General features: G+C 35.1%; 2 protein-coding genes and 1 long non-coding RNA gene across 3 annotated transcripts; 2 read left to right on the forward strand and 1 right to left on the reverse strand.

Moving 5' to 3' along the window:
• Positions 1-713: 713 nt before the first annotated feature.
• LOC124457969 (calumenin-like) lies at positions 714-18463 on the forward strand. Its single transcript, XM_047008100.1, has 6 exons — positions 714-1055; positions 2082-2275; positions 8846-9073; positions 9355-9449; positions 10452-10541; positions 17912-18463. The coding sequence occupies exons 1-6, from the start codon at positions 856-858 to the stop codon at positions 18017-18019; spliced, it is 915 nt and encodes a 304-aa protein (XP_046864056.1). The 5' UTR covers positions 714-855; the 3' UTR covers positions 18020-18463.
• A 532-nt stretch (positions 18464-18995) lies between these two features.
• Positions 18996-20515, forward strand: LOC124457974. The gene is made up of 3 exons (XR_006952923.1): positions 18996-19462; positions 19615-19794; positions 20119-20515. It is a non-coding gene; the product is annotated as an uncharacterized LOC124457974 (long non-coding RNA).
• Positions 20516-21865: 1350 nt separating this feature from the next.
• On the reverse strand, positions 21866-22886 carry LOC124457973 (gamma-interferon-inducible lysosomal thiol reductase-like). The gene has a single exon (XM_047008101.1). The coding sequence runs from the start codon at positions 22787-22789 to the stop codon at positions 22031-22033; it is 759 nt and encodes a 252-aa protein (XP_046864057.1). The 5' UTR covers positions 22790-22886; the 3' UTR covers positions 21866-22030.
• Positions 22887-27908: the final 5022 nt, after the last annotated feature.

Genomic DNA, 27908 nt, shown 5'->3' on the forward strand with positions numbered 1-27908 from the left:
TGACCCTAACCGAACTCGCTATTGGCTAACACAACACATGAATGTAATCATTGTGTTTTTAGGAAAGACAAATGTGGATGGAATTATTGATACTTTCGACACTTGCATTTAATTTCCTAGCAAACAATCACTTAAAATGTAAACCTACACAAACTTTCAATTTGTGCTTGTTATAATTTTTGCTTAACTTTTAAACAAAATTGAAATTTAAATGCTTTTGTGGTTTTAAGGGTTTTCCCTGAGAATTTGCAGACATTCAAAGCGCAACACCTGATTGCAAAAATTCAATCCATATAAACACGCGAAATACTTTTTTTAATTGATAGCATTACAATAGGGTTGAACCAAGTTCCTTGCTATTTCTTTTACGCAAACTAACAGACATGTAAATTTTCGATCATAATTTGCGTTGCTTCGCGTCAATGTGCACAACGTGGCATTTTCGACGTTCTGCTGAGGCGCTTTTTGACATGGCTGAAATCTGATACGCAGTCGGTGAATTTTTTTATAACATTGGCATCGCCATGATTTCTTCAAAAATAAAAAAATATGTGTTTGCCTCTTAAATAGAGTATGAATTTAATTAGTACTAGCGGTGCACTGCTGCATTCTGTAGTTGGGAGATATTTTCATTACAAAGTATAGCTTGATGTTCTATCCATCTTGCGAAGGATTTTCATCGTTTGACCTTTCACCTGCCATGCAGGCGTAGCACAACGTCAACAACGGTGCATTATGTTGTCCAAAGTAAAAATTATGGTGATGAGCTTTCTTCATTATAATCATAAAAATTGCCTTTACCAAATGGAGTTGCAATAGTAGTCTGAGATTAACTGAATCTGGTTGTTCGTAACAATGAAAGCTCGTGCGTTCAATATGATAGCCTTCATGTTCTGCTATTACGTTACAGTGAATGGTATTCCTCGTATTCGACAAAATGATTACTATGTTGATGGTATTCATAATGTAGACTACGATCGCCAGTTGTTTTTGAATAAGGATGAACAAAAGGAATTCCAGCAGTTAACGCCAGCGGAGAGAAGACGGCGTCTAAGGTTAAGTCATAAAAAGTATTGGCTTTTAATTAAAACAACAACTTTTCATTTTATATATCTCGTATAAACATGTCTAATTCTTGATAAAGCACTAAATAATTTATCTACTAACTACTAACTTTTTCAAATTTAGTACTAATGCCTAGAATCCATAAAATATAAACGGTAGAAATATTTTTTATCACAGAAGCAGATTAATCTAAATCTTTACAATTAAGACCATTGGGGCCACACACTTAACGTTAGACTTTAGGTTTTGCAACAAAATGGTTTCACTTACAGCGTGACATTGGGACACTTGTAGCATATGAAATAAAAAATTCTAGACCAACTGAAGTGGCTATTCGTATGGCACTCATACTTTTACATATAATAGACCTTAGCTGCTATGCGTGAATCATGTAGATAGATATTAGAATTGTCGTAGGCTATTAAATAATTAGTATGCTTATGATTTATATATAATAGCAAGTACTCATATTGCATTAAATACCAGACTTACTCCACCCTCCAGATCTTAAGCCTGTTTTCCACTAACCACGTATCGTAACGTATTGTAGCCAAGCGTAACATGGCGCATGCGTGCTTACGAATTTGATGGTCGATAGGTACAAGCACGCATGCACCATGTTACATTTTGCTACAATACGTTACGATACGTGGCTAGTGGAAAACAGGCTTTATAGAACTCAATAAGATAGTATCTCAGAGCATGCGCATAAATTCGTACGAATATCAATTCTGTACGAAATTATATATAGAAGTACGGGTGCCGTACGAATAGCCACTTCGATAAATATAATGCCAACTTCAATTCCATGCTCTGGTATTATCACTACTCCTAATCTTAACTCGTGACCCACAACAGTCAGAAATTCCCCATTACTACTTTCATTATTTCTTATATTCACTTTACACACAAGCCTATAGACTATTACATTTTACATTTAAATTAAAACTGCTATGAAATTTATAAATTTTAAAAAATGCAAAGGCTGCATATGATTTTGCTTTTTGTTTTTTTAGTGAAATTGTTGACAAGATTGATACAGATGGAAACAATAATATCACAAAGGAGGAGCTTACATCCTGGATAGAGTACATTCAACTGAAACATTTGCGAGATGAAGTGAATAATAGATGGACTCAAATTGATATTGATGGTGATGATTTGATAACTTGGGATGAGTTTAAGCTTAGAAACTATGGTCATACTATGGGTGAGTTAAACTTAAACCAATAATCACATTGTGTAAAATTTTGGAATTTAGAGAATGTAAACTGATTTGAAAACGGAAACCAACTTTTCGATTATGACAAGCGGATAGTTAAAAATTCTTAATTGTTATCGCAGCGAGCAAGCATTAAGCAAACGAGTAAGACAGCAAATCTATAAAGCTTAGAGCTGGAAAAATTTAAGATTTAGCTTACAAAAAGCCTTTTGAGTGAAAGTATAGACTCAAAATGCAATGTGTTTTTCATATAATACTTTCGAGAACCACTAAATATTTTAATAAAATACATGACAACGGTAACTTCGTTTCTCATGATGATGACAATACCAGGCTAGTTCGGCAGTAGTGAGAGATCGCCTAGTATTTGCATGCATTTTTCAAATTTTGGTTCATATGAAAGGCGGGCTAGCCCGTCTTGCCGCGATTTCAACATAAATTAACAGGTTTATGTAAAAGGGGCAGGCTAGCCCGGCATTAAGAGCCAAATATCGTACTAGTGCGCATGCTCATGAAGGACAGTTCCATGCAAAGTCTGAGCAAGCCAAGGAATAACTTTGGTGGCCACAGATCAATGCAAAACCTCATTGAGTTTCTTTTAGCTTATAAAAGTAACATGAAATATCGGGATTTGGACAGTTATGCTGCGCACATACTTAATTATTTTTGTATTTTTCGGGCCAGCCCGCCTCATGCGAATCAAATAATAAACTAGCCGGGCTAAGCCAGAGCCCTCTATTTGGAGAGATTGGACATCTATTGTTCTCTAGTATACACATGTTGATTGGCCAAATATGGTCACATGGCAAAAAGCAGCAATTTTCGTTCCTTGATTTGACTCAAAGCTAGTACTTACAATGTAATTTCACATCAGACAATGCAAGTGTTGAAAGATTTTCAGGTAAATAAGGTGTTTTGTTACGCTTTTGGGTGCAATAACCGCTCCTCCGACGGTTTCAAAATGTTTTGCATACGATCAGGATCAAGAAACTTGGCAAGAAGAAACAATGGCTATGTGTGATCAAGAGTGAAAATTTCAACCCAAAACCAGCAAGGCTTTGCGAAGTAAAACACGCATATATAATCTCTATACAATTTCCCAACAAATTTAGTATTCATTAAATGTATCAAAGAGCTTGTACAACAGGACGATAACCTAAAGATAACAATTTTAGCAACAAACACAAATCTTCAGCTGCAGAACTGCTTTGTTTTAGAGAGACAGCACAAACTTTTTTTGACAAGCTGCTTTACACAAGATGCATTGGACAATCTTTTTTCAACCATTAGATTGAAAAATCCAACACCAACAACCCTTGATTTCAAAAATTCATTACAAATAATTACAGTTTACAATGCATTTCTGACAAATTAACTTCTTAACTTCTTCTAATGGCAATGATGAAGGTACACAATGTCTTTCTTTCTAAGATGTAACATTATTTACATTCAAGGATGTCATTGAAGAAGATATGTCATTTTAATTGATCAGGACGACTTAAATCTTTATTTATCTGCTTCAGAATAATCAGGATTAAATAATCTTGGAGGATATGCAGTGCATCAATATATGAAGCTAAATAATCATTGCAATGGTTGCGTGTAAGCCTTGTCAACATATTGTCCAGAGCCAGAATTACACGGCTACTGTGATTCAAAACAAAGCTTGGTTCAGCTCCGTGACTACACTGGATCCTCCCTGGTATACACATCAGATGAATTAAGAAATTTATTTTGCACAGCCGAAAGCTTAACTGTTGCCAACGAAGAGCATAAAATGAAAAAGCATAGCATCCTTGGAGCAATTGTTGATAGCAGTAAAGCTCATGGGAAAAGCAATTTCCAGATTGCCACCAAGGAAATAACGAAGATCCTACACACCTACTTTAAAGTGAAAATTTTTGCTCTTCTTCGAAAGAAAAAAACAAGAAGGTGAAATTAAGCTCTGGCATTGGCACAGGGTCACTGTCAGTTACAATGCACGAACTTGTAAGCCAGAAATAAAAGTAGATATCAACGTGGTTCACAAAAACAGGTACAATCTTGAGAAAATTCCGAAAAATGGTATTCTATCCGAATATATGCATAATTTGATCCCTAAACTCCGCAAAAAATCTTTAACATCGAAATCTTTAACAAAAATCTTTAAATATTTGACATGTAATACAATCTTATACAGCGTTTATTAAGATAAAGAACGAAAATAGCGGCTCTGCGCTCGCCCCAGACCCTATGTCCTAACTCTCCCAATAGAGGACTCAAGGCAAAGCGAGTCAGCACGTAAACGAGTTTAGCACGGCTCATATGAATAGGCCCTAAATAAAGTCGAATGAATCAAAATGCTCAAATTATTTGAAGTTACCGCTGTTATGCTTTTGTTAAAAAAACGGACGTGACTGGCGAGTTAAAGCTTATAGCGTTTTAATTTCGGCGTCTCCTGGCCAGACAGTGTTCATGCTAAGAGAAAATATTTTTGACATATGAGTGTATAATAATAATTGATGACTCAACTGGTTAGTTTTTGGGTAGTTAATGTTTGAGTTTGGTGTTTACCATGGCTTACAGTAAAGGTCAAAAGACTGAAAACACATGGGCAGTCGCTTTAGTCGCGCGACCAATGCGAATGCGGTTGTTGCCATGCCTCGTTCGTTTTAACTGTGGTTCACAGTGTCGGATATTCCTTTGCTTTTTGTGCATAGAATAGAACACTTTAAAATACTTGAAGATTCCTTCACGATCACAACACATACCAATTTTGCAGTATTTTACAGTGCAAATTTGCCACGTCCTATTTTTCTGTAATTTGATTCCTTATATTACTGTTTCTGTGGGGTAATGTACGTGTTTGGTTTCTGCTGTGATTAATATTTTTCATGCTTTTATAGCTGTGTCTGTCTGTGTGTTGCTTTTTTTGTGGTTTACAATTATGAAGCGGGTTAAGTTGTGCATTATTATTACTGTTGTACATTTCCGATTATATGAACTACTGAGTAAAATATTTTAGTTCAAGTAAGAATAAAATTGTGCCCATAGGGACAAGACTAGTTCAGTAATTGATCTAGTCGAGTTATGCAAAATGCTTGTCCATGCTTAAATTAATCCTCAGCTGCTTTTAATCCATCATAACAAGTACAATCTAGAATCATAGAATCTCATTTTAAGACACCTTTAATTAACAATACACAGTATATTAAACTCAATAGTTCCATATACTTAAGTTTCTCACGGAAACATAATCAGATCCTTACTTAAAGAATGAGTATCATGGTAAGGCTTTGCGCGCTTAGCCATGCACAGGCAGCCATTCCCACCCTCCCCTTACCTCTAAAATGGCGCCACATTAGGTTGGTTTGTGGCAGTTTGAACTAGAGCCTGTTGTTCATGATCAGGTTATTGAACAGTTGATTTGTAATAGTTTAAATCGTCTTCATCTTCTTAATGGGACACAGTCAAGTCTGGATCTTATTTAACTTCTGGCATTTTGTGCAATATTGTAGTTAATTGATTATGCAACTCTGTATACTATAGCATAATTTTATTAACAAATGTAAATACAAGCGCGCAAAGCATTACCGCGACACTCATTCTTTAATACCTTGCAAACGTAATGATCAAGCATTAACAGTATAGCAAATTGTTCTTTGAAGCTTGCTTAGCTAAAATTATCAAAAAACCCAATAAATCTGTTGAGATTTTGGTTATTGTCAGCAGCATTATTAATTTCACACATGTAACATGTTCACAGGTTTTGAAATACAAGCATTTGAAATTTGATTGAACAGCTTCTCTTCTTTTTCTACTTTCGAATTAAAATTACAGTCTGCTAAAATACTCTTTGCTATTAAAACAAAACACAAATCCTTTTTTGTTTTTATATGGCAAACGAAACTTAAAATCAAGCATTCAAAATTTTTCGACAGTTAAATTTTTCTAAAGAAGTAAGGGCCAAACATAACTAAAAGGCATTTTGCTAGAGTTGTTTGTTTTATATGATGACAAATAGTTCAAAGTTAAAAACTAAGACGTTTTTGTTCCAAAGCAGCCACTATTATGCGAAAGATGCTTACGAACATCATAAAATATATAAAAAAGCAAATAAAATTTCAAACAAACATCAGTTTTGGAAATTTATTTTTACCCAAACCATTATTATTAATTCGACGTACAAGTTCAGAAAAAAATACAATTTTTATTACGAACTTACACGAGATTTGGTTATAAAAGATAAATTAAAAAATACCCATCTCATGTTAGATAAAATTATGCATCAGCAAAGGAAATCCTCCCAAAGCGTTTCATTTTATATGTATCTAATAAATTTTTTGCATTTCATAACTTCAGTTAATTTAGCTTTGTGAAAAACATACATTCATTTTACCTTATTTCGAACAACATTTTTTACAACAACTAATGGTTTCTACAAATACGTTTACATAAAAATGCCGAAATATTCCAATGAGAGACTCATATAAATCATTAGACATATCAAGTTGAATTCTTTCGAAATAAACTAGTACTTTATGCAATGTTTCCAATGTGTATAAAATGAACGATGTCATTATTTTTCACCATTTCCACCGCTGATATTTTCCATTTCAAACTACGTTTTCAATAGAAACCGTCATAATTGACTGAATAAAAATTAAGTCCCATCACCTTTAATGCCACAATACTTTTCTACGTTTATTTTTTGAACAAAATCAGAAAAAGACTTCGGTAAAAAAATGTTTCTTTAATAAATCTAGCGTAATATGTAGCTTTGAGCGTGTGATACACGTAAATTGACCTCCAGACACGCGTGTGGAGGTCATTTAGCTTGAAAAAATTATCAGGCTTTTCTATCACAGGTAGCCTTCCATCTATTATAGTTCAATGGTGGGAACAAGTCAAGCGCTTGTTAATGTCAAAATTTATATTTCGGAGTTGTATTCTGATTGAAAAGCTCTCATAGAACGCAATGTCATTCGGATTATGATTATATTCCCGACTGTGTGATCGAAGATCAAACAAGGAACATAAATGTCCAGGAATACACATACAAGATTAGAGATATTCAATGAAGAGCAGAGAGAATTCGTCAAGAAAAGCGAAGATAGTAATTTACACAAGAATAATATTAACTTGGCCAACTGATTTTGTAAAAATATTGAATAAAGTTATCAAGAGTTCTAAGATCTACTGACAGTTAATACCATCACTGTTCCGCCTGTAGTGTGATCAGTCTTGAATTTTAAGATAATTATCTATGAAGGGTTTTTATTTGCATTCTTTTCAAATGCAAGACTGCAATAAAGCAGCTGTAACTTTACTTCATCATAGACTGCCCAGAAATCTGTTTAGGTTTTTTATCCAATCAACTTATAGAGTAAATATATTGTATGATATATGTATTTTTAGGCATTTGAAAAATGCGAATTTTCTTAGGGTTTGTAGCAAATATTTTTCAAAACCTCTGCTAGTGACACTTATCTACACATTCGTCATATTTTTGAATGCTTAAACGCAATGCAGATTGGCTGAATTTTGGTGAAAATAATCAAAACGAAATATGTAACCAATCTGAATGTATGAGAAAACAATTTTCTTTAGTCGTCTGCACTTATTAACATATCACATTTGGTTGATTTGTCATGTTATCTTTGTAGACCTTACAGACGAACAAAATCAGTCATATGGCAAATTTTCTATGACAAATGCATTTCTTCAAAAGCTGACATGTGTTTGTTAGTTTCGACAGAAAGAATTGAGTTGCTATATCAGTAAAAACTTATAATGTTCTCTTTGCTATATCTGCAAACAAAATATCATTTTACTTTTTTATTTCCTGCTTAGCTCACAAACTGGTTTTGTTGTATAAAGCAGCATTTTTAGTTGACCCATCATGGTTTTTTGCAAGCTATTTGTGCTTTTGTCCTTTTACAAGAAAATTAAAAGATATTGTTAATTATCACTGTATTTGGATTAAGTTTCCCACTCATGGTAATACATAATTATGAATATATAGCTCAAGTGTGTTATTTTTAAAGATTTGAAAATGTTTGAAGATTTATAAATGTTTTGATTTTAAACTCCAAAAGGATGTGATGATAGAATATTGTAACTGTTCAAATATTTAATTTTGCTTCATACGTGTCATGCACATGTATTCATGTATATGTGGTTGTATTATTATTTCATAGATTTATTGTGAATTTGAAACTTTTGAGGTCAGTTATGCTAATACTGATATTTCTCCTTTAACATAATGTCATTCATTATCATGTGTACAGTCATTTGACTCCGAAGATGACTACCGCTAAGGTTGTCGAAACGTCAGTCAACAACAACAAAAACAGTCCTTCTCAGGACTATACCAACCTAGATGATCTACATTTACAAACATGTAACGATACTCCAGGTTCAAACCATTTACTTTATTAAATTGTCATTTATAAAGATAATTAGCTTTGTGCTACTTTCAATATGGGATTTCAGTGGCGAAAGTATGGGCAATTCACACAAAGGTCTTGTCTTGGCTAGGAATTTTTTAACTCTTTATGATTCTCTGTGCTGTTTTAGATCACGATAACCGAGATGTGGATGATAACTATCGCAGAAAACGAGAAATAAACAAAAAAAAGTGGCATGCCGCCGACTTAAGCAACGACAATATGTTAACAAGGGAAGAATACTCGGCATATCTTCATCCTGGAGAATATAGGAGAATGCATCATGTTGCTGCAGAAGAAATTTTGAAACGAATTGATAAGGATGATGATGGCTACGTTTCACTTGAGGAGTACATCGGTCAGTAAGAACATATGATATTGAAGAGTGCTGCAATAGTTTTGACTCTGTTTTTTGCACATCCTAATTATCCTTTTAGTTCTGGTTTCTAAAACGCATGGGTGTAGGAAGAGCAATAATTAGGAAGACTCATATTCATGTATGCATGGTACAATCCGTTAAGAATAATGAATTGTAAAGAAGCCTAACACTCTTCCTCGTGCATTTATGAAGCCTCTTCCCTGTAATTATCTATGTTCCTACTCCCCTGCTAAAAAACACACTAAAAATCGTGATTTTAGGGAAATACGAAGAACCAAAGCCAGCCTGGGTAGAGGCTGAGAAAGAATTTTTTCTTCGAGAAAGAGACAAAGATGGCGATGGCAAACTCAACAAGGTTAGAATCACAGATTTAAAGATGTATGCCTGTTGTGATATGATTTTAACCTAAATAACCAATACTTACACCTTTTTTAAAAATGTACATTACTGTATCTATTCATTTAGTAAGTTATTATTAAAGAAGACTTTTGCTAATTACGTTTAACAAACTGCTAAGTTCTCCGTCGACTTTTGCAGATCTTGCGCGCTGACCTCTTTAGGAGACGTTTTCCTAGTTGTTCAGGTATAAACACAGTATAATAGATTTATCCTTAAAAGCCTTTGGTGGAATAGGTAATTAGACAAGCAATACTTCATTTGACAAAAAAAATTTTGCAAATGCTAACCATTGTCTGAGTAACAATAGTGTTACCACATTTGACACACAGGTTTAAAATAAGACATATGTTGTTCAGGCTAGCAAGTTTTACACCAATCTGCACATGAACGCTTTGCATAAAATTGCGGTTTATTTTGCGTTTCTCTTTTTAGTTGCCGTTTTTTTAACATTCATCAGTTATTTGTAGTTGCAATAATTTAAGTTACATTAATGCATCTTTGATGGATAAAAGTTATTTCAAAAAAATTGCATTTAAAAGCAAAAAACCTAAAATTATAAGCTATTTGAAAGGTAAGCGTTTGCATAAGCCAAATTTCCTGAAACTTTGTTAGCTTCAATAACATGTTTCATAATTTAACCCTGTACTTTAAATTTGTTTTTAGCCTTTTCATTTTCGTGTGGAAGCTATTTCAAATGGGCTTTCTGCAACATTAATCTCACTCTAAAATTGGTTAGTATTTACAAATAATTTACTGTCCAATGAGCCACTGGAAGTCCAACTATCTATTCCATCAAAGGTTTTTGTAGATCTTGCGCGCTGGTCACTTTAGGAAGGTTTTTCTAACTGTGTACTTTTTTTGATAAATACGTAATTTTGAAAATCAAAAATCTGCTAGAAAAAAGCATTTGTGGACCTTAAATATTATACAAGCTTTGTTATTTAATTATTGCTTTTAGGCTGAAGTAATAACATGGTTGTTCCCTGTAAACTACAATGCTCTAGATTCGGAAGTAACACATCTGCTTCACGAAGCTGATGTCAACAAGGTTAGTTACTGTTTTATGAAACTGGGTGTGGTGTTATAAAAGCCCAAAGCTGCGACCAGGGGCGGATCTAGGAATTTTCAAAAGTCAAAAATCTATGACGTCATACAAAAGTCAGACATGACGTCATTGATGTCGGAATACGAAATGAAGCATACTCTGAAGATGTTGTGGGTTTCTCTTAAAAATCAAGGCTCATCAGCCGTTGAAACTGGTCAAGTAAAACAATAGACATGCACAGATCATAAACTGGAGACTGAAAGCAATTAATCTGAATATGTGTGGTGAATTTTGTTTGATTCCCACAGTTAGTTTGAGGAAACTCAAATTTTAAATAATTGCTTTTTATTGTCCATCTCTTAGATTACATCTCTCCATCACAAATCTTTTACAACAACAACTCCCAATATTTTGACAGCTCTCAATCAAACTTAACTCAACAAGTTGGTCTTTCCAGATAATTCTTACCAGCACGAAGCCTGACTGCCCTCACTATTCCATTTCGACCAGGTATAAGGTCAGTCACAAATTCGATTTTCTACTTTCCTCTGTTCTTTTCTTCTCCTTTAATAAGCACCACATCTCCTTCTTTCAATTGCATACGTTTGCCTTTATTCTTAAATCGTGTCGTTCTTTAAGTGCCCTCATGTATTCCCTTTTCCAACGCAGCCGGAAGCAATCTTTGCACTTCTTTAGATAGAACGATCTCTTTCGTAGATCGATGTCTTCTATTTCTTTACTAGGCACTTACAAAAGATAATTCGCCTTCCCTAAAATCATATTTGGTGTAATCAACGGTAGTTGTACATCATCTTCACAGTACGTTAACGGTCTATTGTTCAATACTGTCTGGATTTTCCGACAATACGTCTTGAAACTCTTTGTAAGTAAGCTTAGCCGCCTCAACGACTTTTTAAAGGGAATTCTTCACTAACGCAACCATTCTCTCAAATAGACCTCCCTACCAGCTTGCTTTGCTCAAATTGAACTTGATGGTCCCGCAGAAACACAAGAAATTTTTAATTTTTTGTGGCTTTCTTGTTCAACTTGGATGCAGCGTGGAAGGTTTCTCTATTGTCCGAGATCATTTTCTTGGGTCGACCTCGAACGGCAGCAAATTTCTTTAAACTTGCAAAGAACTCTTCACGGCTTAGGTCTGGTAGCAGCTCTGTATGAAGTCCTCTCGTCAAGGCACATGTGTATATAAGGATGCAAGACTTACGTTCACTCTTCTTGTGACGGTAATAAATTGGACCTGCGTAGTCTACACCTACTACTTCGTGAGGTGTTGTGCCTTCAGTTCTCTCTCTCAGAACATTACCTGCAGGTGGGGTCGATTCGGACACTGCGTGAAACCGTAGCATCCGTAACAGTGACGCAACACCTTCTTTGCAATGGATCTCAACTTTGGAATCCAATATTCCTCACCAAATTTACTCATGATACGTCCGACCGCCCCTTGCAAGGTCAGCATATGAGCTCATTTTACAACTTTCTCCAATAATAAATGCTTTGCAGGAAGATACACCGGATATTCCCCTTGGATCCTTCCCTAACAAACGTATATTCCGTCTTGATTTTTTTCAAGATTAAGTTTGGTAGAATCGTCTTTGAAATTCTCCATCGCTTCGTTTTCAGCTTGCGCTCGTCTGATCAGTAGCTTTATCATCACCTGAGAGCCTTCTGTCGTTAATGCACCACTGGTTTTCTTATTACTTACTATGTTGTCAACAAAGCTCTTACACCATGCTAGAACTCGTACAGTTTTGGACTTGGACGAACTTTTCCAGAATATGGTCAATGAAATTAATATCTTTTGGAATGGTTACCATCATTACTTCTTTTCTCATTCCACTTTCCAATTCCGAGTTTTCGCTCGGTTTGATCTGTACCTGTTTCGGCCATTGATATTTTACAACCAACTATTCTTGTTGACCTACTCATCAAATAAAGCTGAACAGTAAAGATCAAATGTCAACAAAAACATTAGTTGATGCGAAAATTTAAAGAAATTCCCATTTACTGTCATTAGTTGTTATTGTTCGAAATGACCTTTTATTTTATCAAATATCAGCAAATAATTTCTACTTCATCTCCACTATAACACAATAGGGAAGTTTATTACTTCATATTTTACAATGACACAATATTGTGCAGGTAAAGCCATCTTAATGAAAATACAAGCAATGACAACATATTAAACAAATAACCCGTGTAAAGTACATTCATAAAGTAAATTAATATATTGAAACACATTAGGGCACTTGTAAAACTGTACAGATGATGGTTAAGATAAAAAGAATCGCCAAGATAATTAGCAATTGTAAAGTCAACAACAATTGTCATAACAATAACAATTGCTCATAATGTAATTGTTCGATAATTATAAGAACAACATAATCATTGTATACCCCACATCGTTCTTTCCAGGCAAATAACACCAACCATAAATCGCATATAGCTATATTTACTGGGCTGTTATATTCCAAAGACGATAAATTTGAATAGTATATCATATTAATAATGGTTGGGTGGATTTCAACAATACGCACATTATATCAATTTGTGTTGAACTAACAATCTGAACTGAAGGAAAATTGACGTTATTTATCGCACCGTTTTGACAGGGATGTAAACTTCCGCTGATAAGTCTCCACTATTATTATTTCCAAGAGCTCGATCTTTTGTAAACAACATCACAGTCCGCCTCAATGTAAACATAATTAAAGATCCGCGAATTGCAATTTGTCACTTAGAATGTTATTTTGACCATAGCATAGAGCATTAATATTTTCAACGGATTTGTTCTTTTAGAAAAAATATCTCAACAAAAGTATATTTCAAGATAAAGATCACCTTCATTCATTTATCGATTAAAGCTTTTCAGTATTTCTCGCTCTGATCTCGAAATTAATAAATTCACTGACTGGACCCCGTTTAAGGTTGGAAGTTAAGTCAGGCCACCCCACTTATAAGTCAATCTGTGTCTCTGTGATTGGTCAAAGAGCCTTTTGGACTCCATTAAGAAGTTAAAGTAAATCAGGTCACCCCGCTTATAAGTCAAACCATTTGTTTGTGATTGGTTAATAGCAGGGCCGGATTAACATTTTGCGGGGCCCATGGCATAATATCAGTGCAGGGCCCTTGCCCCAACCCCTGTGTTTACCAAAATGCAATAAAAAACTGTTTTTTTAACTCAAACAATAAAACCTCGTATTTTGGCCTATTTAAACCAATACGTTGAATATAATTCCAATTTACAATCACGTACGTATACCAAACATTACATACCAATATTAAACAGACTAATATAATAAACACGATAAAAAAAGACGTAAAAGGTTTTACTGTGCAGAAGTGTTAAGCCTTATAAACGTTATGCTTACGGGATTTCATAAGAGCAAAATCATTAATCAGGGATGACATATCAATACTACGCAGAACATCACTTTCAATACTCAGAAGAGCAAGGCTATTTAGTCGTTCCTGTGTCATGGTTGAACGAAGATGATCCTTTATTAGCTTTAATTTCGAGAACGACCGTTCACCAGAACAATTTGATATCATCATACTGAGGTAAATGCGAAACACAATAACAGTGTTTGGAAATACAGTTTCCAGGTTATTTCCCACAAGAAACCTGTATATACGCAGTTCTAGGGAGTCTACGTTCACTTTGATGTCGTCATCATCATCGGATGTTACATCGATGTCATGGTCTTCACTAGGCTGAGCAGAAGATCCAATTCGAGCTGAAGAATAATGAGGTGCAGCTGCATGACTCGCATCTAATGCTCTTTTCACGAATTCTGTGTTGAGAAAGCTAGAAAACTGGAGCAATTCATCACCCAAATTGACTTCGAGGTCAGTGGAAAATGCTTTTTGCAATCTTTGTGCGTTTTCCAACACGTCTTCAGCTGGCAGGTCTGTAAGCTTTCGCAGAAAGCCAAACTTTTCAGCAATGTTGATGTAAGCACTCAGTCGTTTTCGCAACTCAGCATCCAGACTATCGATTATTACAAGGAAAGTACCTGTGCGAAACTTGTCGGCTGGAATCTGCAACAAATCAGGTGCTGATCCTGGCTCGTCGTTACGACGATTTCTTTTACGCACGCGCTTGATCTCTTCTTTATATTGATCACATTCACTGAGCTCCTTTCCTTTGGCTTCAAATTCTTCAAATCTGGTTCGCAGCGAAAGGACAAACTCAATCAGCGATTCATATAATGCAACAGCAGTGTTGAGATCTTGATCAGCTAATTGCAGGATCTGACTTGTTCTCTGAAATCGTTGCAAGATTTGATGCCATAATGCTACCAGAATTCCAATTTCAAACTGGGCCATATCAGACGCAAGACTATTGGCTTCATTTTTGGCTTCAGGCTTCTCATCTTCATCATCATGGATCTCGTCTAAAGCAGCATTAATTTCCTCGTATCCTATTACTAGAGCTTTTGTAGCATCTGCACGTGCTGACCATCGAGTATCAGACATACGTTTAACCGTTGGAAGTCTCTTGCTTGAAAGTTGGTCGGTTAAAACTTTCCAACGATGCGTTGAAGCAGCAAAGAAAGAGTACAATCGTTGGAGGAAGTTGAAGAATCTTGATGCTTCTTGACAACAACTGGCAGATGATTGTCCAACAAGATTAAGGGAATGGGCAACGCAGGGTATGTACTGTGCTATTCTACAATGTTGCTGAATAATGGCCTGCATACCATTATATTTCCCACTCATATTGCTTGCATTGTCATATGACTGGCCGCGGCAATCCGAAATATTTATATTATTGGTTTTCAAATAATCTAGTAGCCTTTCAGCTAGCAATTTTCCGCTATGTCCACGTATGTTAAGGAAAGATACAAATCGTTCGACAGGACCAGAGGGTAAAACGTATCGAAGAATGCATGTCAGTTGATCAACGTGGGAAATATCTGGGGTAGAGTCTACACAGACGGAGAAATACTTTGCAGCTTTAACTTCTGTAAAATCTGCTCGCGAACTCGAGTTGCCATCAGTTGGATGAATTCCTCGCAAATGGTCTTTGAGAGATAGGATGTGTGACCCTTTCCCTTATTTGCATTACGGTTGATGTGTTGCGCTAGAAATGGATCGAACATCGATATAAGTTCTAATGTTCCCAGGTAGTTACCGTTTTTTGGCGATCCAACGATCTCATCAGTGCCGCGAAATGGTAAACTTCGCTCGGAAAGGTAACGGATGGTTTCTGTTACCCGCTCAAGTACTGCCCGCCAATAGTTACGCTCATCACTGGCCTGTGTGACCAGTTCTGAATCAATACGGCAGCCAGCATCGCTACGTTGGAGTAGCTGAAAACAGCATTACGGTGCGCTGAACTTTTCTCATGTCGTGGAATTGACTGGGATGCGCGTTTCCAGTCATTATAACCTTGTTTTCCAAAAACGATGCTGTCAGTCATGAGTTTACACGCAAAACAGAACACGACATGTTTGGATGGTGAATAGCAGAGCCAGTTTCGAGGATGTTGCTGTTTTGTAAGCTCATGTGTGTACGTGAACAAAGTTTTTTGACATCGTCTATTGTAAGCATCTCCCTCATATCTTGTTGATGTTGCGCTGAAATCGGCATCGGAATTTCTGCACTGACTACTCCCTTGACCTGCCCAGTGCTCTCTCATATTGTCGGAAATATCAGTAGGCCATAATCCCAAATCACAAGAGTATCCATCATTGTTATCAGTGGAAATGGACGTATCACCAGATGTCAACTCCTTGGATGTGTCGCCGGTGTCGGGTTCCTCAACTGCTTCTGCCATTGTTGTCATCGCTTCATCTGCAGCAGTCAGCTCAGAAGAACCTTCATCAGCCTTCGGAGGAAACAGTTCCGATATTTTCGGCATTTTACTTAAAACTTTACTTTCCCGTAAAATTCGTTCATCCTTTGCCTTTCGTTTTGCTGCTCCAGATGCATATTTGCGATTTTTGTCGCGGTCGCGGTTGCCACCCCCACTGGTGGAACTCATTCTTTAATTGTTAACTATATTATAGCAATTAGCAAACCTAAAAAATTTGAAAGTGACGTTTTAGTAATATTTACTTTCACAAAAACATAGAAGGACGATTTGACGGTTTACTATCGCACATACAGAATTGTGAGAAAATAAATCAAACACGCATACGCTTCTTGGGCCTTTGGAGCTGCCAGGAATTCAGGACATTTTTGAAATATATTGTTATTTCATATAAATCGGCAATTTATATATGAGGAATAAACATGTAACCAAGGAAACGTAAGAATGCAGACGGCTCACGGCAGTTAGTAAATCATCAAAACTTACCAAGCGTCGCCGTCACTGCTTCAGCATTCAGCCAAATACCTTGAATATCTCCAGTTTGAATTTGTCAACAACACTTACAAGTCACAAACAACAGCAATCTCAAAATTATCAAAATGAATCGAAAAAAGTCTGATAGTATTCAATACGGTTTGAAAGTCGAGACTACAACAATATCGAGTTGCAATCCTACTGCCAGACGAAAGACTTTATGTAATATAATAGGTGTAGCTAAATTAACGGAAACTGCAACATGTAATATGACGATACAAATGGATCTCCTATCCCATTGCAAAATATAGCCTATATTTTGCCAGTGAATCATTGATACTTGCAGTGTTACCGTTTTTGGAATTGGGCCTCACGCTTTTATATTTCAATTAGTCTTGGCCGTTTCGTTTTATTTCCCTTTTTTTCTTTTTCCAAAGGCAAGCGCGGGGCCCCAGAAGCGCGGGGCCCGCGGCATATGCCGCTTCTGCCATATGGTTAATCCGGCACTGATTAATAGGTCTTTTAGACTCTATTAAAAAGCTTGAGAAAGTCAGACTACCCCAATTTTAAGTCAAGGTACCCGATTCGGTAAGACATACAGTACTGCTGAAATTTTGTCGGTTTTTTCGACAAAACACGAATTTGAACAAAAAATCGTAGAAAACTTGGGCGATTACATAAAAGTCTGCTAGGTGGAGTTGTCTCTTAGAACATTAACGATCAAATTTCATTTGAAAAATTGTGTGTTTCTTTGCAAATTGCAATTGTACGTAAGTCGCGTGACTTACTTCACTTACCCTAGATCCGCCCCTGGCTGCGACCACTGATTTGGTAAAAGCTTGGATATCAACGACATTCCAATAGTACTTGTTTCAAAACTAAATAGCTGTTTTGAACCTGTGTCTGAAACAATAGAAAAAGTGTTCGGTCAAGTTTATAAGCATTGATACTTTAGTTTTGGCATGCTTATTTGTAAATGTTATAATTCATTTCTAGCGTTAGGTAATTATATATTAATGGAATTTGACTTAAACCGTCATTCACAAAATTTTGAATTTATTCAAAGGACGAAAGTCTCACAAAGCAAGAAATACTCGCTCGAGAAGACCTTTTTGTTGGCAGTAAAGCCACTAATTTTGGAGAAACTCTGAATCGCCCTTTGGACGAACTGTAACTTTTGAAGTTACATGTTTTTTGTTCTTTTGGATAAAGACTTTTAAAGAAATGAAAGAAACTTACAAACAAACTGGACAAACAACAAAGAGAAATAACTTATAATTGAATGGATTCGTCTTAGTTTACACTATATAATTAGATTATGGCCATGTTTTGATCGGTACAAGTTTTGTCGCTGCAACAGTGAAATGTTCCAGTCAGGTTAAGTGAATAGCGTAGTCAGGCAGTCTCTTTAGCTAATAGTTTAATTTTTCCTAACCGAATCGAAAGTAGTATAGGGAAAGGGGTTCTTATTCCGGTGGTGCCGGTGGTGCACTTGAGCACCACCGGATGACATCACATATTAAATGACTCAATTAAAATTGCAGATTTTGCTAATGCCTTTACTTAATTTATGAATGTTAAATGACATATAAAAATATGACTGTTTCAGTAACACATACATTAGCGTATTTTCATCAATTTTTCAAATATGAGTTTATTTGTGTAAAATAAGTTAAAATGCAATGTAAGGTGGTTCATTTCCGTATTTTTTAGTTCGAAAATCAGCGATTTAACTCTTTGTATTTTTAATACCCTCAATGCCTTCACTGCCTTCACGGAGTACTTTGAGTCACATGACTGCGATTAACTCATTTGATTGGAAAACAGAGCTTCCTGTTGTTATGGCAACAAGTTTATATCGCGTCTGGCGAGGAGCCGTTCAAACAAACTTCGTGTGGAAGAATGCCTTAGCTGTGTTTATGTTGATGTTTTTACAAACTTTTCAATATCTTGATAGGAATATGCCTTTTCGATATTGTAAGCGAGATGGCTTGATATGTTTGTAAATGTCGATCGTCCAGGCTGGTATAGTCCTGAGAAGGACTGTTTTTGTTGGTGTTGACTGACGTTTCGACAACAACAAAAACAGTCCTTCTCAGGACTATACCAACCTGGACGATCGACATTTACAAACATTTACCGATACTCCCTGGCTCAAACCATTTACTTTATGGCTTGATATGGCAGAGAAAGGCCGTGGATAACTCGTAAAAATCTCGAAGATTTTCTACAACATTGACAACGAAGTGATGGGAATATATTGTTGATAGTAAACGAGATGGCTTGTGAGATTGAAGAAATTCGGTGGATAACTCGTTAAAATCATGAAGATTTCTCCTGCAAAAGCTGGGGTATTGACAAGGAAGTGATGGAAATGTACTTTGTTGTAATTAGCGGGATGGCTTGTGAGAATAGAGAAATTCAGCGAATGACTAGCGAAAATCAGAGAGATTTCGACAACAAAAGCGAGGGTATTAATTAACAAATGAGTATTGTTAGCTTGGCCGACTGATTTTGCTAAAGTATTGAACGAAATATGGTGAAGAGCTCTATTTAGCTACTGACAATTTTAGCAGTAACTGTTCTGGCTAGAGAAATATCAGACTCAAATTTAGTTGTAAGTATCCGTTGAGCTTTTTAATATAAATATTTCCTATCAAAACGTAATAACGGTTATGCCGATATAAGTATTCATTTAAAATACGAACAGAAGTAGAAGCAGCAGTAATTTTAATTTATATTTAATTTAACAATATTGCACTGGGCCAGTCCTTTTTCAGGCACAATTCTAGAATATCCTGCAACCTAAACTGCCTTGTTGGTGGAACAAGTATGTAGCACGTTATCTTATAACTGCTCCCGAGTATTTAAAGAATGTAGGGTGATGACAGAAGACTATTATACCTGAAATATTTTCCTGAAATAATTTGCAAAAGGCTGTATAGACAGGTATGATTGTCTATTGTCTTAATTAGGTAATTGCCTTACCTTTATAAGTGCCAGCTTAAAAGTTTATATAGTTATTAATATCATTATATAATTAAATTTTAGAATGAAATACTAAGTGTTAATTTCCTTTTGTGTAATTTGGAATCGAAACAGGGGCTCTATTGATATTGACAACTGGAGTTAGGCAATCATTGCAACTTTTCACCTTAACAAATTGATTGGACACAACTACAAAAAGGCCGCAACAATGTTTATCAAATGTTAATATGGAATGCTAGCACGAATTAATTATTTTTAAATTTATCATCGCATTTCTTGATTTAGGTACAGGTTTTAATTGATTTGGGTGCGACGTGAGAAATGTTATGATAAACAATTTGGTAAAGGGAAAGTAGAAAACATGCCAACAATGAACTAATGTGGAGAAGTTAAATTACATACTGACACAATAAAGAGTAGTTTGAACTATCCGTATGTATTTTTAACTTAATTGAATTTATTTACATTATGGCTGTTTAATAATTACAGCATTCAAAATTTTTCAATAATTTTTGAATTTTTAATTATCATCTTTATATCTGTATTAAACAGAATTTTAGTTTGTTAATAATGTTTTACATGATGTATTGTATTAAGATTACCAAAAAATGAAAGGCCAAAAAGTGTATGATTACACTAAATTACTCATTCTAGTATAATATATCAGTATCAATATTCTATTGAATCTGTTGTAGGACATTACATTAATCTTCTTTAAAAAATTGTGTAGCAAATTTTTAGTATTCCGTAGAAATTTCATTAAATGCAGTATCCGAAAAGTAATTGAGAAAGAAAAGTCATTGGTATACGCAGCATAGGCTCGTGATAGTGAAGGTCGAGCGACCACACCGGCAGAGACCAAAGAAAGCATGGACATCCTCAAACGGAATTATGGAAGACAATTATCAAAACAAAATTTAGACAAACACAATATAAACTATTTAAGAAAAAAAGCTTCACAAAACTGTAAGTATTGCGGGGGAGGACATAAGATTGACAGGCAAGCATGTCCTGCATTTGGAAAACAGTGTCATGGTTGTGGTAAGATTGCTTACTTTAAAAGAATGTGCCATTCTAAAAAATTCTAAGCAGTTAACAAAAGAAAAAAAGGGAAGCAATCACATCGATGTAATAGAAAGCCCAAGATCCATGACTTAGTTCGTGATGAGGATTCATCTGATGAAACTAGGAAAGTTTAATCAGATTCACGATAAGAAAGAAATTCATGTTCAGTGGCGGATCCAGTGTACGTCAAAATAAATTATAGCTCCTCAGTTTTAAATTCAAATTACATTCAGAAAAACACTATTGGTTTTTAATTTCTAAAGAATACAATTTTACCAATGGATTGGCCTCTAAAGTGTTTAGAAATGTAAATATACGCCAAAATGTGCTGCAGTAATTTATTTTGACGTACTCTGGATCCGCCAAATTTTAAGGTCATTTAATATAAATGGTAATGAAGCAAAACTAAAAGTGGATACAGGGGCAAGAAGCAATGTATTGTCACTTAAATTATTCAAATCAGTAAGAGATGGTGAACAAATTGATAAATCGAAGTCTGTTAAGTTAGTGGCTTTTGGAGGCCACACGTTTTCAAATTTGAGTGCAGCATATTCAACGTAAAGTATCAACTCCAAAAAGTGCGCGTTAGAATTTCAGATTGTTGATAAACCAGTAGTATTACTTCTTGGTTTAAGTGATTCATTGGGTGTTTTAACACTAATATTTGAAATCTGCAAGTGTACATAAGAGACATTGCCTCTAAACTTCAACCTCCTAGACAAAATCAAAACTGTTCGCTTATGCTCATTGGCACTTCCGGTAAACATTTTTCTTGAACTTGATCTGGCTAGTAGTATTTATGGACTGGAAATAATGCAAATTAAAATGTTAAACATGCTAGGGAAAGTTTAGAGTAAAATTTCAGGTCACTAGATCATTGAACCGCCAATATATAGTGCAACTAAACTTGCAAGTTGTTTGCAACATTGAATCTTGCTATATATGTCATGAATCACACATTGCAGACTGTTTGTCACAAAACTGATATTAATCACTTATAGTATCTATAATAGTACTAAAATTTAAAAATAATTGAATATTAAGTAAGGTATAATTTGAATCATGCATTAATCAAGACCTTGTAATTTCGTATGTGTTTATTCATTTCGTTTATTTTGAGCAAGTAATTGGTTTATGCTCTACTCAATGTCTTTGACTTGCTTGGTAAACAAGCGTCAGGTTTTGGACTACCTTGATATGTGTCGCAAATAAGCTTGACAAGATTTTCTTGAGCTGCAGTTTGAATTGCGTCCGTGTGTACCCCATTCAAGGTTACCCAAGGCACATATGTGTGTGGTGGTTCCAGAGCATTGGTTTTCTTAGCCATTTTGTGTTCCAACTCGTTGCCCAGACGACCTTTTACGCACGAGATAATTAATGAATAGTCTAAACCAAATTTTTTTGCACATTTAGGAGCGTTATTTCGAGGCAATAAACTTGATGATTCGATGCAGTGGATAAAAGGCATAAAGACAGAAGCGTTTTGGTTGTAGTGTATGGCACATGTCTCGATTAAGTTGCCGTAGCATTCTTCCTCGCCGTGTTGACACATAAATTTCCACTTGCTGTCATTTTTCTTCTCTATAGCGTTGCCGTATGGCACAATAACCAAATTCATTATTTCCCCAACGGCTTTGAATGCAGGCCATAATTGATTGTTAACAAAATTCTGGCAATCAGGACACAGGCTTTCCATGTAAAGCGTAAAGTTCACGAGTTCGACGTTCGACCTAGAGAGTAGTGAAAAATACGGATGGCATTGTTCTTCGACATCGCATTTTATTGCAACTTGACGCGATGAGCACCACAAGCTTGGCGGTAAGTTACAAGATTTCGCCGATGCGTAGGCAGCTACGACGAAAATTATTACAAAAATATCTTTTATATTCATAATTTCTGTTGCCAAGATCTATTGCAAGAAAAATATTGTTGTCGTCAAGCGTATTAAAATGCTATAATTGTTATTGCTAGCCTGATATTATGACACCGGTAAAGTGAGAAAGGCAAAAATATATTATGTCATGCGTTTTCAATTGTTGTGTAACATATCGTATACAGATCCTTTCTCTTAAACTGGGCATCATGGGTAATCCGGTAAACACATTTATTTGCATGATATACAATAATTAGTAAATATCAACTTGACACTAAAAAAGTTGCAAACAGCAAACTATCATTAAATCCAAAAAAGCTTAAAGGCAATTCTAAGTAAGGTTAAAAGTATGTATTAATCGCATATTTTGCTTCAATACGCTCCAAACACATAAATTCAAACAATTCGAGCAATTTACTAGCAAAAATATTATTCTTAAAGTCATGATGGTGGAAGAACGCAACAATCAAAATACAAAGACGACAATCAATGCAAAGAAATTTACATAAGCTCCGTCTCCAAGCACGTGGTGTATGCAACTTGATATGCAACATAAAAAATACTATGATAATATTCATGTGATCCTCACGCGTGATTCACAGCGTGCATGATTGCCTATGACGTTATTAAATATGTAAACAATGTACGGACATTGCAACTTGCAAGCTTCGTACATAGTCATGCAATAGTAGCACGCAACTGGCGATAAAATAAGTTAAAACGCTTACTTTTTGAATAACTAGTGTTTCATACTTGATCTTTTACAAAATGTCAAGCGATGGTTTAATTGGAAATTAAAAAGAAATATTTCACCGACCATGGTTCACTGTTAGCGGTTATTTGAAGCCAACACTGGTAAATATATTTGTGCGCGCCAAGAGATAAGGAACAAAGTGGGCCAAACGCGACTTATAATCTACGATATGCAAATGAATAATCTTTTAAAAATGAAAATGGAGCGAATTTTTTAAAAAACTCACGTATGCTGACTTTTGCGCTATATTTAATCACTTATCATCCCTCAGCATTTTCATGTCGCTTCTGTTTTGCAGCAGAAAGTTAGAGTCGTTTCAACGCTTCTTTCAACAGGAGCGCTTTGTTTTGAGTTTGCTTAAGACTGCTTCAGTGTAGTCTGCGCCCAGACGTCATTGCCAATTACCACTTGTATATGTAATAGCATGGTTTCGACTTTGGAGTGCAATTTGAGAAAAACATAAGCCATTAAAGACTATCCGAAGGACGAGTGCAATCAGTGGCGGATCTAGGGGTAGGCAACTAAGGCATTTGCCTATAGTAAAATTCCTAAAAAACTCTGATTTTGATTTTATACGATCAGGATACTAGAACAGCAAAATTTTAAGTTAATAGATTAATATTTTTCGATTAGCAGTCCGGTTAATAATGATTTATTCATAGCTCTGTAGTTGTTAGGCAGAGACGCCATTTTGCCATACTTCAGTGGCCGATCCATTGAACTAAAGTACATCTGAAACGATAACTCCTATAGTTTTGTCCCATGATTGCCTGAAGCCAAAATACATCTAAAATTTGTCAAACTCCGCCATAAAATAATGCGTAATTTTTCAACGGCCGATGTTTGTTTAGGCTTCTTGGCAGTTGAAAAAGTGAAAAAATTGATTTGGTATCTTTTCTTTTACACATTTTGTGCTTTAAAATTGCATCTAACAGAGTTAGTTTATGCCACAACAAGATATTTTCTAGGAGGAACATATTTAGCAAGAATTGATCACGATCGATCCACAAACTAACTCAAGTATACTAGACGGAACTGAATGCTAAAAAATATGAATGCTATATAAAAAATATTTGAATATTCATAGCAGGGGTGGATCTAGCAGTTTTTGTGACTGATGCCGAGCGCCAAAGGGGCGAGCCATTCTAAAATTTTGATAATATAGAACCTCAAAAAGGGCATTTCCTTTAATTTGAAGACAGTTTTGTAGAAATGTTTGAACCTTAATCTTACTGATTTCATCATTGAAAAATAAGGCTTTTACGCAACTTTCAAATGATTTTGCTTTGAATAATGTCACTGATTATTCAAACAATTGCTGTTATGTACGTTTATACACAGCATAAAGAAAACCAAGTCTTTATTAAAGCCTCTTCGTTTCTCATCAGTACTCGGGACCGGCAATGGCAAAATATTTGAAGAGACAAGACTTAAAAAACGTACAACATTATTACTTAAACGTTTACAGCTTATGCTAAGTCTTATGAAGTAGGAAAGTCAAAGCCAAATTTTTAAGTGCGCATTGATCGCACTGGAATTCTAAGATTTTGCTTTTTATTCGAGACCGTTGCTAAATGTTACTTCTCTTTGTCGTTTCTTGTGGAGCAATGTAAAGCACTATGTCGGAATGGCTTCTTTGGTCTCTTTGTTATTTTTGCAATGTTCAACACATGTAAGAACACGACATAAAAGTATGAGCATAAAATGTTTGGTCATATTTGTGAAAATATATCATGATTCGATAATATTATTATTCTATAATCTTTTTCATACTTGTATTTTATTACAATTCAAAAGTGTTTCAAACTTATGAATGTGGAAAGTCATTTGTGTTTTTGTCTTTTTTTTAAGTGGGTATTGACCCTTTTTTAATATCGTCTCTTTAATGGTGCAACTAATAATCACACCACAATATGGCATAACAGTTTTTTTAAAAACGAATTCAAAATATTTTTTGCCAACTTTTTGAAATATTTTGCAATATGTTTTCTGTTTGTTTGCGCTCTAATCTTTCAAAAAGGACTGGGGCGAGCTAATTTTGCTCAGAAACACAAAAATTACCGAAAAACATCGTTTTTTGCCCTGACAGCTTCATTTTCAAAGATTCAAACAATATTATAAGGATAGACAAGTGTATTTTACATCCTTCTAATTAAAAAAAAAAGAGGGGTGTCAGTTTTGTATTCCAGTTATAAGGCATGTTTTCACGTGCCAAAAAAAAGTTCGCCTTTCATCGTTCTAAAAAGCAGCTTAAACATATACAAATGTCGTTCAAACTTGTTTTATGTTAAAGTCCAAACATTTTTTAAGGTTTTTAGACATTAAGCTGGCTCAAAGAGTTTTGTGCAAAAAATCCGTCAATTTCGAAGTGATGTATTTAGCCTCCGTACCCTCAATGGCGGCGATCATGCAGCCTTCAAAGATGGCGGCCAAGTTAGCCTTCCAGTTGTTATAGAGTCCACTTAATTCCAACAACATTTTTCGCTCCCCTCGTATTCAAATTAGTTTGCCGCCATGTTTTATGTTTATTCCATGACAAGAAGCAAGCCCACAATGCATTTTCACCAGCACCTAATATGAAACGTCATGTACTATGAGCGCATTCATCAGATAGCGCAATTAAAACTTAAATACGTGCGTCAGTAATATTTTACTATTGGAGGAGCGAACATGTCCAAAAGGCGGAAATCAAAACCATTTAATATAAGTTTAACTTTCGTTCACATTAAAAGCGAAAGATGGTCAAAAGCAATGCTTGCAGCACAGATTGTTGAAACCAAGCGACCGAAAATATAGCAAATTTCATTGAAATATCCAGACAAGCAGTTAATGAAGCTGCCAAGGTTAAGAAAGAGAAAAAGTCAAAATTACCAGTAATGATACACAGAGCAGGACCATAACGAGTCCCAGAAACTAGTTGCTTTTATCAAGAAAAAAGATAGTAGTGCATGGTTGTGAGTGATATACATGAATGAATAAGAGAAACTATTAAAGTTTCCAAAAATTTGAATCATCGAACAAAGAGGAAAATGGTTTTTTTAAGAAGCATTTTTCATGTCACGAAAACGCAAACATTGCAAGTACATATATAGCTCAGTGTGTCACAATGAAAAGTAACGATTCTCGCAAGATAAACTATTTAAAAAGCTTTTTTCATATCATTTATCAATACAAATAACATATGTCATGTAAACAATGTCCTATTTTTATATGTTGTGTGTAAAAAACCCAATAAAAAGGAAAAGAAAATAAGCACAACGTATATCACGAATAACCTTGATGCGCAACATTTTAATATAAACAGTGGGAAACTGAAATATATATCTTCTATTAAAAAGACCCAATGAACATTTTTTAAACGTAAAAAGACATCAATGATGCACATAAAAGATATATTTATAAAAAAATGTGCATAAAACTGAAAATATTCAAATAAAATGTTTTTATCTATTTTTTAGCATTTACCGTCTGGTAGTAGTTTGTCGGATCAACCTCCATTCTCGTCGATTACATTTTTCTACGTAGATATCTCGCTAGGTATAAGCTAAGCATGGTACAATGCAGAAAAATTGTCGAAAAAACGATAAGAAATAAAAAATTTTGACGGAATTTCCGTTGCCAAAAGTAAAAACAAACATCGATCGCCAAGAAAATATCACTATTTCAGTGGGGAGTAGACAAATTTTAGACGTATGTTGGCTTCTGTTAATTTATTATTAAAGCAGTTTATTATTAAGTTACGCATTATTAAGTTACATAATGAGCGTTGTCCTAAACTATGCGGCATCCAGCAGAACAGAAGATAACAATAAATAGCATTCAATAGGAAATGTTTACCAGATCATGTGACTAGTACTATGATTAGATATCTTATACTTAGTTTAATACACATATAATGTATCGTCATTCCTAACACTCCTACTTGAGGATATCATTATTAAAGAAGACTAAAGTTAATTGATTTCAGAAACTCCCAATTGTTCTCTGAATTTTATAAATTTTTCCTTGGATAGACTTTTGGTCATGATGTCAGCTAACATTTGATCTGTAGGGCAGTACTTCACATCAATTGACCCATTCCCAACTTTCTCTCGAACAAAGGGAAATGCAATGTCAATATGTTTGGCTCGGTTGTGAAACTTGGCATTTTTTGATAGTTCGATAGCTCCTTGGTTATCTTCATAAATGACTAATAATTTTTCTGATCTTACATTCACATCTTGTAGGAGCTTCTTCGACCACACAAATTCTTGTGTAGCTAAACTTAGTGCGACGTATTCTGGTATACAATTTCTGGTATCCAAATCGTTTCCCCAATCAGCATCAGAATATCCGATGATCAATTGCTTTCCTCCATTAGCTTTAAATACTAGACCATGATTA

Source organism: Xenia sp. Carnegie-2017, unplaced genomic scaffold (genome assembly GCF_021976095.1).
Source record: "Xenia sp. Carnegie-2017 unplaced genomic scaffold, XeniaSp_v1 HiC_scaffold_6, whole genome shotgun sequence".
Lineage (NCBI taxonomy): Eukaryota > Metazoa > Cnidaria > Anthozoa > Malacalcyonacea > Xeniidae > Xenia > Xenia sp. Carnegie-2017.

Excerpts from the sequence above, each read along its gene's own strand:
- LOC124457969 (XM_047008100.1), top strand. The coding sequence starts at position 856 with ATGAAAGCTCGTGCGTTCAATATGATAGCCTTCATGTTCTGCTATTAC. Across the intron at positions 1,056-2,081 it reads GAGAGAAGACGGCGTCTAAG|TGAAATTGTTGACAAGATTG; the intron begins GTTAAGTCATAA and ends TTGTTTTTTTAG. Across the intron at positions 10,542-17,911 it reads ACGAAGCTGATGTCAACAAG|GACGAAAGTCTCACAAAGCA; the intron begins GTTAGTTACTGT and ends ATTTATTCAAAG.
- LOC124457973 (XM_047008101.1), bottom strand. The coding sequence starts at position 22,789 with ATGAATATAAAAGATATTTTTGTAATAATTTTCGTCGTAGCTGCCTAC.